At 36.7% G+C, this 13,302-nt stretch overlaps 1 protein-coding gene across 7 annotated transcripts in view; it reads right to left on the bottom strand.

Annotated features, from left to right (window-relative positions):
* Positions 1-13,302, bottom strand: part of OSBPL8 (oxysterol binding protein like 8) — a 156,822-nt gene that overhangs the window by 86,418 nt on the left and 57,102 nt on the right. For 3 of the 7 annotated variants that reach the window (XM_036099828.2, XM_036099827.2, XM_078076335.1), the window contains one exon: positions 4,147-4,185. The exons of the other annotated variants lie outside the window; for them this stretch is intronic. In XM_036099828.2, the coding sequence (XP_035955721.2) occupies positions 4,147-4,185 (39 nt within the window). The remainder of the gene's footprint in view (positions 1-4,146; positions 4,186-13,302) is intronic. 7 annotated transcript variants of the gene reach the window in all.

Raw genomic sequence — 13,302 nt, forward strand, 5'->3', positions numbered from 1 at the left:
GAGAGATTTTGAGCCAGAGACATCTCGTAAACTGCTCTTGGATTCCTGACCCACAGAAATTATAAAATAACAAATACTTGTTGTTTTATACCACTTAATTTTTCGATAATTTGTTATGTACCAATAAATAACTAATATGATACTGGAAAATGGAAAAGAAGGAAACTGACAGAGTCAACCATGGTAAACTTGACAAATATTTCATAGACATGCTCTAAAAATACCTTTTTATATTGATATGAATAATTTCCCTAGATTTACCAGTAAATCTGAATTTCTTGAAGGAGAACAATAGTTCTAACCATATATGCACAGTTGGGACTATTTAATTTCAGAAGGGCCAGTCATTTTTGAAGGTTTTTTAGTTGGTCTTCTATTTAGGATAAACGATTAAGTTCACTTTCATCATACATAATCTCAAATTTTGTTAATTAACAGCATTATATCAACTTCTTTGCAGCTGTACTCCTTGCGTGTTTGCTTCCAAAAAATAATCCCTAGCATATACAGCAACTTCTGATATTTGTTTCAAATTATGCTTCCAACAGTATAACTTCAAGCATGTTCGTCATATAAATCTGATTGTATTAATCTAATTTTTTTCATATTGAGACACTGAAGAATCAAAATAAACACTATTCATATCACTGATTGATCCATCCAAATATTTATGAGTACCTACTATATGGACAAGTATCATTTCAGGCACCAAGGGATATAGCAGTGAACAAAAAAGACAAAAATTTTGCCCTTTGTGGTAGTCATGTTCATTGGGAGAGATGAACAATAACATACTGAACAAGTAAAAATTTGCTGCATATTATATAGTATAAATACTGAGGAAAAAATAAGCTGAGAACGAGGACACATAAAAGGTTAAGGAAGAGGGAGTTATAATTTAAGACAGGGTGGCCTAAGAAGACTTCACTACAGAATTGACTGAATAAAATGAGGAAGTTTACCATAAGGACATGAAAGGGAAGAGTATTCTAGGCAGAGGGAGGAACAAGTGTAGAGTGGAGGATTGGGATGGGAGCAAGTCTGGAGGGCTTGCAGGATAGTAAAAAGTCCAGAGAGGCTGGAATACAGTACAAGTAGGAGAGTAGTAGAAAATGAAGTCAAAGAAGTAAATGGGTGCCAGATTATGTAGGACCTAGTCAGGACTTTGGCTTTATTCTGAATGAGATGGGGAGCCGCTGGATTTCTGAGAAAAGGAGTGACATTATCTGATTACATTTTAACAGGATTGTTCTGGCTGCTATGTTGAGAGTGGACTAGAGGGACAGGAGTATAATCAGTTAGGAAGTTACTGTAATAATCTAGGGGAGAGATGAAGACTTGGACCCAGGTGGTAGCAGTGAGGGTGAGAGGAAGTAGTTGAGTTCTGAATATATTTTAAAAGTAGATCCAGGGTGCCTGGGTGGCTCAGTCGTTAAGCGTCTGCCTTCGGCTCAGGTCATGATCCCGGGGTCCCGGGATCGAGTCCCACATCGGGCTCCCTGCTCGGCGGGAAGCCTGCTTCTCCCTCTCCCACTCCCCCTGCTTGTGTTCCTGCTCTCACTATCTCTCTCTCTGTCAAATAAATAAAATCTTTAAAAAAATAAAAAAAATAAAAAAAATTAAAAAAAATAAAGTAGATCCAACAGGATTTCCAAACAGACCAAGTATGAAGTTTTGGTTTAAAAAAAAAAAAAAAGGAATCAAAATGATAAATGTGTTGGGATCTGAGCACCTGGAAGGATGAAACTGCATTGTCTGAGATGGAAAGGACAATGAGAGGGGTTAGTTTACAGAAAGAAACAGAAGTACTAAGTTTGAGATAGGTTAGGTTTGAAATGTCTGTTAGACATGCACGTCAAAACGTCAAGTAGGCAACTGGACATACACACCTGTACAGAGAAAGGTTCAGGTTGGTAAGAAACAGTATAAATTATGTATGTGACAGTTAGGGTATATGATCTGAATGGCTAATCACAGGAGACTAAAAAATGCAACAGAATAAAAGAATAGGCACCAGAAAACATACATTATAATGGAACAACAGAACTAAGAATTAAGCTGAAACACTCTAAATAAAAGTGGAAATACAATAAAAAAATAAGCAAGACTTCAGACACCTTCCCCAGAACGTTGTGGATAAAAGGCATTTAACTAGGATACAAGTGAAATCATCCCAGAGTTGACTATAAGTAATGCCAATGGGAAATGGAATATAAGTAATTGAAGATTATATATTAATTTTACCAAGTAACTTATATCACTTGTGTGCATGGCTAAATTGCATACTACACTTCTTACTTTTACTGCTTTTAGGACCTGGGCCTAATTTGCACAGTTCCATGTTGTATAACACATGAATAAAGACAATGTGAAATTATGATGTGGAAACATTCTACACAAGTATCTTGTAAGATAGTTTAAAAAATAAAAAGCTAACCAACTCTTCTTGGCTTTTGTTAGAGAACCAAAATACTACTAGAAACTCAAAAGAATCCAGGAACTTTACCTCAGCTTGTTCAAAAAAAGACCATTAAAGATATGATGGAAACATTTTCTCTAACTGAATAACATCATATTTATCATTATCCCTTCAAAAATGTCCACACAGTCATTTCAACAATAAACAGATTCTCTATTTTGGCAGAAAGTATGGGCTGAAAGTGATAAAATAATAGCAATATGCCTAGAGTTTTTCTATTTATTATTAATTAGTATACTATTAACTATTTTAACTAAAAGCATGAAATATAGCCATTACCTAAATCTTTACTGAATTTAGTCTACAAATCTCAGGATAAGAGCATTATGCAAAAATGGGATTTTATTTAATCTACTTCTAAATATTTGTCACGCCATCTATAACTAGCAAAAAACTCGCCAACTTTCAGAAGTGTAAAGGAATAGGTAGAAGTTCAAAATCACACCCTTCATCCTGGGAAACCCCTTAGTCATAAGCAATTCAGGATAGACGACCACCTTATAACACAGAAACAATCCCGTAAGAGCTATAGCTTGATTCCATTGCCTTAAGCACAGCACCTCACTCTTAACATACATATCGATTTGACTTCAGCCATCTTCTGAGCTTAAGCCAAAGCACAAACAGCTTTGATACAACTTGAAAATAAAGTTTCAAGCAAGTTGCACCTCTTCCCCCATCATAGTTGATCAAGTTGTATTCATAGAAGCAATCCTTCTGCAGCTGGTTCTCAGAAGCCACAATCTGGAAGGAGGATTATATAAAACATCCCAAGAGTGCTCTATTTAGTGTTATCTTTGGCCCTTAGAGTAAGAGTCTTCAGTGAGAGATCTAAAACACATCTGAGATTTGTTTGTTCTTCCTACAGGAGTCCTCTTTCTACATTCAACTGAACTTTTCATATTTTTGCAATCAACTGCAAAACACACATTGTGTACATTTATCCCTCAGTTTTACAGGAGATATTTTACGGAAATATTTTTCTAGGAACTAGAGTTTATCACTGTTAGAGAATATTAACTGGCCTGCCAGGCAGTTATTTTAAAATAACCTAATCAGACTTTTGATTCAGCAAATGCACTTCTAGGAATGTACACTAAAGTGATCATCCAAAATATTTAAAAAGATGTGTCCATAGATATTTATCACATCACTTACAGTAATCTAAAACAGTAATTATTAAACAATACATTCATACAATGAAATACTATGTAGCCGTTAAAGTTTTTTTTTCCCACTGACTGAACATCATTCATTATACACTGACTTTTAAAAATAGGCTATAAAAAGTTTGTACGACTCCATTTTTATAAAATTCCATATGTAAGACATATACATATGAAGAAACTTAGTAAAGAGGCCACCAGAATATTAAAAGTGGTTGCCTCTAGAAGGTAGAATTTTATTATATTTTCTGTATTGTTTAAATATGCCCCCATTGGTATGCATTATTTTTACAGTAAAAAAAAAAATTAAATCCATTCACATGTTGGAAAAAGTGAAAACATTTTTAAAGTGATCTTTTCAATCTACATGAGTTACTTAGTATAATGACATAATCATCTATGATAAAATACAGTGAAAAATATATTTTAAGAATCCAACTCGAAATCCTCAAAAAATACAAAAATGTTAACATTCCAAACATAGCACCATATATTACTCACTGTCTCTTGAACTTCAGCAACTTCTGAATATGGCAAGATCTAAAAAAAAAACAAATTTTCTCAGGAGTGATTTAATGTCAAATACTTGAATCTGAATTTAGAGAGCACCCAGTGTATAAATGAATTAAGTGGTGCATTAATCTTTTAAGAAGCAGCAAAAAAAAAAAGTGCAATAATATGTTTACAGTGGAAACTAAATCCTTTCCAAAAAAAAACCAACAAAAATCTCTGAGGCTTTGGGAAATTCCAGTATATCTGCCAATCTGTGAAGTCCTCTCTGGCATGCTCTGGGGCTTTTTCACAGTTCTTATCCTCCCTGCATGTATTTAATTCTCAGTCTTTTCCCCATGTAAACTTTCTCCTCTCTTGGTTTCTAAAGTACTCTACTCCTCTGGCTTCCCTTCTCCTGTTTTCCTGGCTCCACTCTGTCTTCTCATTCAGTAAGTGAGTGGCCATAACCAGTGCTCAGTCCTCAACTGTTTGTTTTTTTTCCTCTACCTGCTCCTTTCCTGCAGATTGCATTCATGCTCAAGGCATATTTATTCTCTATTCAGACAACTTCCAAGTCCTACTCTATCTCCAAAACTTCACTCCAAAACATTGCTACCTATATGTTCAGACATTATTGCAAATTAACTTCTGGTTCTAAAATTCTCTAAACAAAGGAAGGGCTCTAAGCTGGCTTTAGAAAGCATCTTTAAGTCAAAAACAGCACTCAGTAGCTTCTCGCAGAAACCAGGTTCCATGGCAATTTGCCCAAGTCTTTCAATGGTAGCTTCTTTCTTTCACTCAGACCTAACCCTTGAGTCATCTGAGACTCTTTCCCCCCAACATCTCATGAAGTCATTAAGTTCTGATGATTTTTACATAGACAATGTCTACCTCACATCTGGTCCTTTCTTTCAATTCTCATTAATACTATTACCTAGGCCAGACCCACATCACCTCATTTCTCATCTCCCTTTCAATAGATGTCCCTGCATTAAGTCTCACCTCACTCATTCATTTATTTACTCTGCTAGGTACTAGAATTCAAAAACACAATAAAGACCTGTTCCCTACTGCCAACAAGATGACCATATATTAGGGGTGCCTGGGTGGCTCAGTCATTAAGCGTCTGCCTTCGGCTCAGGTCATGATCCCAGGGTCCTGGGATCGAGCCCCGCATCGGACTCCCTGCTCAGCGGGAAGCCTGCTTCTCCCTCTCCCACTCCCCCTGCTTGTGTTCCCTCTCTCTCTGTGTCTCTCTCTGTCAAATAAATAAATAAAATCTTAAAAAAAAAAAAAATGACCATATATTAAAGATTGTGTGTACTGTATAGTAATTTATGTGACACTGAGGTAAGTTATCTTGTCTACCCAGTATCAGTCATTCTTCAACCTAGCGCCATCATTAGCAAGTTATTGAACTCTGAGATTTTCTTCTCTGTGAATATGTAATTATAAATGTTACAACTTTCCAGAATCATTGTGAGGCTTAATAATAGTTTACATGGGGCCCCTGGGTGGATCAATTGGTTAAGCGACTGCCTTTGGCTCAGGTCATGATCCTGGAGTCCTGGGATCGAGTCCCGCATCTGGCTCCCTGCTCAGCGGGGAGTCTGCTTCTCCCTCTGACCCTCCCCCCTCTCATGCTCTCTCTCTCTCTCATTCTCTCTCTCAAATAAAATCTTTTTAAAAAATTTTAAAAAAATAGTTTACATGAGTGGTACAGTTTACATGAGTGTACTTTATAGATTTTTTAAAAAGCAGTATGTAGACATAAGGCAGGATTACTTAGGAATGCAACAAATGACAAAGACTAAGAAAAAAACCAAGAACTTAATTTACCAAATTAATTCCATAAACTATCACATTGGCCATGTTACTCCTCCACTTAAAAACATTTGATAGTACCCATTCTTTAGAAAATAAGCCTCAAACCCTGATATTTAAATTGTCTACAGCATGGACCAATTATTCATGCCACAGAGGTGTTCTGATCCCCCATGAGATAGCTCTGAAACTTACCTAAATTCTCTGTGTAGTAAAATTGATTGCACTCAGAGTGATCTGCAATTTTCTCCCTTTCTTTTTGCTTCCCTATTCAATAGCTTGAAAGTTCCCTGACCTGAAAGGCTCAACTCAAATTGCCAATCCTGCTACCACAGTTCAAGATAAAACTCTGACTTCCTAACATCAGTTCTTTGGTAATACATAATCAGTTGTCTCAAAGTATCTTCTCTATTGCTATCACAAATAAGTAAAAAATGAATTTTTATTTAACTTTTCCCTAATATTATAATGATCTAGTACACTGCTATCAAATAGAACTTCTTCAATGATAGAAATAGTTTATATCTACACTATCCAAAAGAGTAGCTACTAACTACGTGTAGCTGTTACATTCTTGAAATGTGGCTAAACTGAGGAGCTGAATTTATTTAATTTAAATGTAAATTAGTCATAAGTGGCTATACTATTAGACATTTCAAGTCTAGCCAACCTCACCTTTCCCAGCTAAACCTAACTGACCACTCTTTAGGACTGGCCACCACTGATCACTCCTTTTCTCAAAACTCTCTCCCCTTCCCCAGTTAACAAGCTATTTTCTCTCCTTTCTCTTCTTCCCTCTCATTGCTTGGCTCCCTTCCCCCTCTGCCCCTGAACCCCAGGTTGCATCCTAGAATCTCTTTTGTCCCCATTCAACATGATTTCCCCAGTGATTCCACTGACTTAATTTTTAAATGGGCTCTATTCACTAACAACTCCCCAAATTAGTTTCCCACCTTAATCTCTCCCGAGCTCCAGCTCCCTAAAGGATTCCCAATCACCCTCCTGCTGCACTCATTCTTCTTATCTCAGATAAAATATCACATCTTCGATGAGGGATTTCCTGACCTCTCACACCAGGTAAAACAAAGGGACACTACATCTGTGTTGTCACTGCATCCTTCTATCAGGCAGAGCTGAGGGGAGAGCCCACAAAGTTCAATGCACTCCTAGGGACAGTGCCCCTGCACCACACCATTTTCCTGACTGAGGAGGTGAAAGACCCCTAACTCACCTTCCCCACAAACCTCAACACTTACAGCCTAACCACCACAGTCTGCCTAATAGACCTGCAAGCTCCACACTGGCTCTTATCCTTTAGGACTCTGTTCAAAAGTAACTTCATCAGGGGTGCCTGGGTAGCTCAGTTAAGCATCAGACTCTTGATTTCAGCTCAGGTTATGATCTCAGGGTCATGAGATGGAGCCCCACATGGGGCTCTATGCTGAGCATGAAGCCTGCTTAAGATTCTCTTTCTTGGGGCGCCTGGGTGGCTCAGTTGGTTTCAGTGTCTGCCTTGGGCTCAGGTCATGATCTCGGTCCTGGGATTGAGCCCGACACAGTAGGGAGTCTGCTTCTCCTTCTCCCTCTACACTCCTGTTTGTGCACTCTCTAATAAATAAAACCTTTAAAAAAAAAAAAAAAAAAGAATTCTTTCTCTCCATCTGCCCCACCCCCCCACTCTAAAAAAAAAAAAAAAGTAACTTCATCAGAAGACTTCCACAGTATTCCCAGAAAATAGCAACACCCATCCCCTATTCTGGATTCTCTATCCATCTTACCCTGCTTTATTTTTCATCACAACAATCACCACTTAACAGTATATACTTATGTACTTTTTTTGTCTTCCTCCACTGGAATGTTAGCTCTACTGAAATAGGAACTTAGTTTGTTTTGCTCACTGTTGTATCCCTTAAGACTAGAACAGAGCCTGGCACATGGTAGGCAATCAACAAATATTGAATGACAAATGCATGAATGAAAAAAAGGTTTAGTCATTATTATAACTCTAATACGTAGCAAAGAATTTCTTATGTGTAATGCGCTGAGTTCCTCTGTTTATGAATTCGTTTAAATTCTCTAACAGCAAAAAAAAAGTCTTACCCATCTTTGTATTTTCCAAACCTTAACATTCTGCATGCTTAACATAGATACACAAAGAACTAATATGGACTTGAATTCTGAAATCTGAGTTCTAAGCCTGCTTAAGCTCTCTCAGTATTCCCTGGGTAAACCTGAATAAATATCTTGAATTTAGCTTTTTTATTTACTCATAAGATCTGTTATAGTCCTAAAATTCTGTTATAATAACAATTCAACACAGAAAATTACCTCAATACCTGAGAACATCTTGAGTTATAATGTAAAGCATATTCATATTTTCTTCCACTATTAGTCTCTGGCTATCATATGCCCAAATTCCTTTGTTAGAAATTCCCCCATCATTTTTCTTAAATAATTCTGTCCTTCATAAATAACGCTGTTACAGATTCACCACCTGTTTTGGTAAGGGAGCCTAAGTTATATTTCTTCTGGTAATGGTGGTCTCTTGCCAGGATGACAACTTCCTTCATCAAGAACTTCATATACAAGGGAAGTTCAAAATCAATTGTCAGTTGTAACTAATGTCATGCATCTGGTGAGACTGCTGGTGAAGTCTGTGGTTATGAAACAAGAAAAAAGTGAACTGTCCATTAAAAGAATTAAACCTTGGCCTTTGACCTCATTAACATTCTCCTCTATATCTGACCTAACTATCTTTAGTCACCCGATAAGCACAACAGAAACCATGTAATCACATCACAATCATGCCAGGTTAGATATGACAACTGATTCTAGGAGACTGCTCATATACAAAAATATTTCCGTGTATGATGCTTAATCTTATGACCTACTTAAATAACTTTGATATTCAGTCTGAAATAAGAGTTTATGTTACTTGGAATTTGATTTTGGCCAATTCCTTACACAGATAATAAGCCCACATTCTGTATTGAATCCTGACCAGGATCTGAATTAAGACATTAAGGACTGTATAACAAATACCTTCCTTCCTTCTAGAGTTCTATTTCTAACAAATCACTGATTAGCATATCATGTTCAGTATCAAGCCACAGGAAAGACTGCTAATATTATGGAAACATCAACTTCCATGACTCATAATATCTACCACACATAAAAATGCAGTTGACAACTGTTCAACTATATACTGCCTAAACGCCAAAATATTCACCCCAGATAAAAAAATCAAAATTAGTTATGGGAGAACAAAGCTTTGAGTTAAATAAAATAGATCATGTATCACATATTTTTCAAAGTACACACTATACTAGGTAATGCACAGAAAAATTTTAAAAGGCTGGGTATGACATAGATCAATTTATAATATAAAAACATTAGCCTTTACATTCAATGACAAGAATAACAAAATTAGAGTACGTGTATTTAAATCCTAACATGGCCCACTGATTAGCTATGTGATCTTAGAAAAATTACTCTCTGAGAGTCTCGGTTTCTTCATCTCTAAAAACAGAGTAATACCTACCCCACAGTATTATGGAGATTAAATGAGAAAGTATGTGAGACAAGAGCCGAGATCACGACACATAGTAAGTGTGCAAGTTTTTTTGTTTTTTGTTTTTTCCTCTCCATACTATTAACCCAAATATGGAAAGTGCAAATTCTAAAACTCTAGGGAAAAAAGCAAAATCCAAAAGGGACATATTTTCTATTCAGCTATTACTACCCTATAGGTTTTAACTGCCTTCTACCTAGATTACACAACTGCATGCTAACTTGTTCCCTGGGCTAATCACCTCTATTTCTATAGTTCTCAACTTTGGCCATGCATTAAAATCACCTGGGAGACTTTTAAAAAGTACTGATGTCTGCATCTCACCCTCTGAGACTCTAATTCAATTGAATAGTGGTGCAACCTGGGCACTGGGATTTTTCAAGACACCTCAGAGATAGCTCTATAATGTTCATCTGGTTGTCCCCACAATATTCCATAATTCTGCCAAAATCATTTTCCCAACTCTCAACAGGTTGTTTCTTGGCTCCAAAAAAACAAGAACAAAAAATTCAACGGTTTGACATTACCTAAAAACAAAAATTTCAAACTGTAAAAATAGTATTCAAGGATCTGTATATTCTGATTCTAACTTGGTTGAGACGTAGTATAGGAAAATAATTAAAGCTTGGCCTACGGAGCCAAAATGTATCCCAGTTCTGCCACTTACTAGTTGCATGACCCTGAGCAACTTATCATTTCTGTGTTCTATTAAACGAGGGTAATACTACTATCTTATAAGATTATTAGACAATTACATGAGTTGCCCTCAAAAGCACTTAGAATAGCTTCTGGCACGTGACAGAAATTTAACAAATGTTAGTTGCTATTCATTTCTTATAGTTTTATTTTCTTGGGGAAAAAAAGACTTTTTATTTATTTATTTGAGAGAGAGAGCACAAGCAGAGGGGAAGAGGCAGAGGGAGAAGCAGGCTCCCTGCTGAGCAGGGAGCCCAATGCAGGACTCAATCCCTGGACCTGGGATCATGACCTAAGCCAAAGGCAGACACTTAACTGTCTGAGCCACCCAGGCACCCCATCTTATAGTTTTATTTTCTACCAAACAAGCAGCAAACCATACTGTCTGTGAGACCTAAAATCAAGTGCAACGTACCATGCGCATAGATGAGCTCTATGAAGATAGGTTAGTTTTCTAAACTCGATAAATGTTTGACCAAAAGTAAAATTAAATTTTATGGGGGCGCCTGGGTGGCTCAGTCATTAAGCGTCTGCCTTCGGCTCAGGTCATGATCCCAGGGTCCTGGGATCGAGTCCCACATCAGGCTCCCTGCTCAGCAGGAGGCCTGCTTCTTCCTCTCTCACTCCCCCTGCTTGTGTTCCCTCTCTCGTTGTCTGTCAAATAAATAAATAAATAAAATCTTTAAAAAAAAAAATAAATTTTATGTGTACACACACAAATTCATTTCCCCTCCCATGCTTTTTTTTTTTTTTTGCGTACCATTGCTGTTGTTTTCACCATATTAAACTTAAGGTGACTTCTGAAGTAGTCTTAAGTTAATGAAAACCTACTAATGTGATCTGAGGTCTGGATAAAAATCTCTTAATTGCTCTATTCTCTTAAATAGCTGAACAGGTAGAGATTTTCTTGAACTTTTAATCAAATTTTATCTTCATGTATCTCTAACATGCTAAAATTCTAATCCTTCACATTCTAATCTGAGATTTGATAGGACTCATTTTATTTTCTAAAAAAACAAGAAGAAATTTAAGATTCTTAATGGGACATAATTTTAATTAAAAGTTAAATGTAGAGGGGCACCTGGGTGGCTTAGTCTGTTAAGAGACTGCCTTCTGCTCAGGTCATGATCCTGGGGTCCTGGGATGGAGCCCCATGTGGGGCTCCCTGCTGAGTGGGGAGTCTGCTTCTCCCTCTGCCCTTCCCACTGCTCATGCACTCACATGTGCTCTCTCTCTCTCAAATAAATAAATAAAATCTTAAAAAATAAAGTTAAATGTAGAGCAGTAGCTTTAATGATATTCTGCTTATAAAAGCACCTGCATGTCTTAAAACTTAGGAGAAACAGCAAGTAAAAACATTCATGAAAAATCTTCAATCCATACTTTTAAAAACTGAATGATGGCAGTATTTATGGATATTAAAAGAAATAATAAAATTTTGAAGCCAGTTTTTGGCTTCAAAGTCTAGTTTAGCAAAACAAATAGCTTTCTATTGGATAAATGACATAATCTATTTACTTGGGAGTTAACGGCCTTAATAGTTCTACTTTTGATGTTTATACTATGGGCATGTCAAGCTGCCGAAGATCTTAATAGGAATGAACTGTTAAACAGTGCTGCTGTTCTTTTGATTTTTTGGTCCCCTTTCAGCCACCACCTCAGCCATTCTACATAGAGAGAACACAAAGCCAAAAAGAAAGTAACCAATTTCTTTTAAAAATGGGAACTGAGTTATTTACTAGTGAAATAACTAATACTCTCCCTGAACCTATCTTTAAAGATGGGTGGATGGCAAGCAACCTTAGACCAGAAAGAGTATAGTACCACAGATGGAGGAAAGGGCTGAGGGTAGGAGGGAGGGTTGGAAGTCATCTTTCTGTGCCCTTTTTTTCTCAGTGATACTGGACAATCATTGCCCACCCTGTCTTCACTACCAGGGTAGAACATGATTTAATACCAACTAGAAACATTAAACATGGTTCTAAACACTTTGTTTTTAAACTGTAGGTGGCTCAGTCGGTTAAGCATCTGACTCTTCATCTCAGCTCAGGTCTTGATCTCAGGGTTGTGAGTTCAAGTCCCACACTGGGCTCCACTACTTAAAAATAAATAGAATAGAATAGAATAGAATAGAATAGAATAGAATAGAACAGAACAGAACAGAACAGAGTGTATGTCCAGCTGCAGTATCACAGGCAAAGAGGATGACCACTATCTCTCACTGCCCTTTTCCCCAAATGAGCTAAGTGATTACAACTAGGGAGGCAGCTTGTGGCTATGAAGTATGCTCAGAGCAGATATACAAAAAAGTTCCCTAAGAAACAGAATATTTTGGTGGGAGGGCAAATGAAAAATGATGAAGCAATGATTTTAAGAGATTCTCTACTCTATGACATACATTCCCTAGATCAACCAAAAGAGTCCCTAGGCTCTTTCTATTCTATCTTGGACAGTTATCAATCAAAGCAAGTAATATTCCCAAGAGAATATTATTTCCAAGGAAATATAAACTCATAAACAAAAATAATTAATATCCTAAGGGGTCCAAATGCTATGAAAGAAAACTGAAGAATCTCAGCTGGAGAGAAAATTAGTGAACCAAACTCATCAAAAATTTACCATAATAAATATGCTCAAAAATATCTGAGAGGATTTTGTAAAAATGAAGTATGTCCAAACATTCACAGAGAAAACAGCTAGTAATACTGGGTATAAAAATATTATGATGAAACAAAGTATACAGCAGGTTTGAACAGCAAAACAAGTAAAATACAATAATAAATTAGTGAGCAGGAAGAGTGATGAAGGAATTCATCAAGAAGGCATAGCAAAAAGAAAAGAAGGAAAACATGAGAGATAAAAGATAGAAGCAAAAGTGCCACATTCCCCAACAGGAGACCCCCTAAAGAGGGCATGATGTATTCCAAAATAATAAATCTTAAATGATTTTGAAAATTACACACAATAGATGAATTTCTGGCAAACTATAAAAGGCTATGAACACTTCACCAACTTTCACCTGCAGGCATACATACACAAAACCATAGTCCTAACTGTATAAGGACTGGAAAGAA

Source organism: Halichoerus grypus, chromosome 6 (genome assembly GCF_964656455.1).
Source record: "Halichoerus grypus chromosome 6, mHalGry1.hap1.1, whole genome shotgun sequence".
In the NCBI taxonomy this organism is placed as follows: Eukaryota; Metazoa; Chordata; class Mammalia; order Carnivora; family Phocidae; genus Halichoerus; species Halichoerus grypus.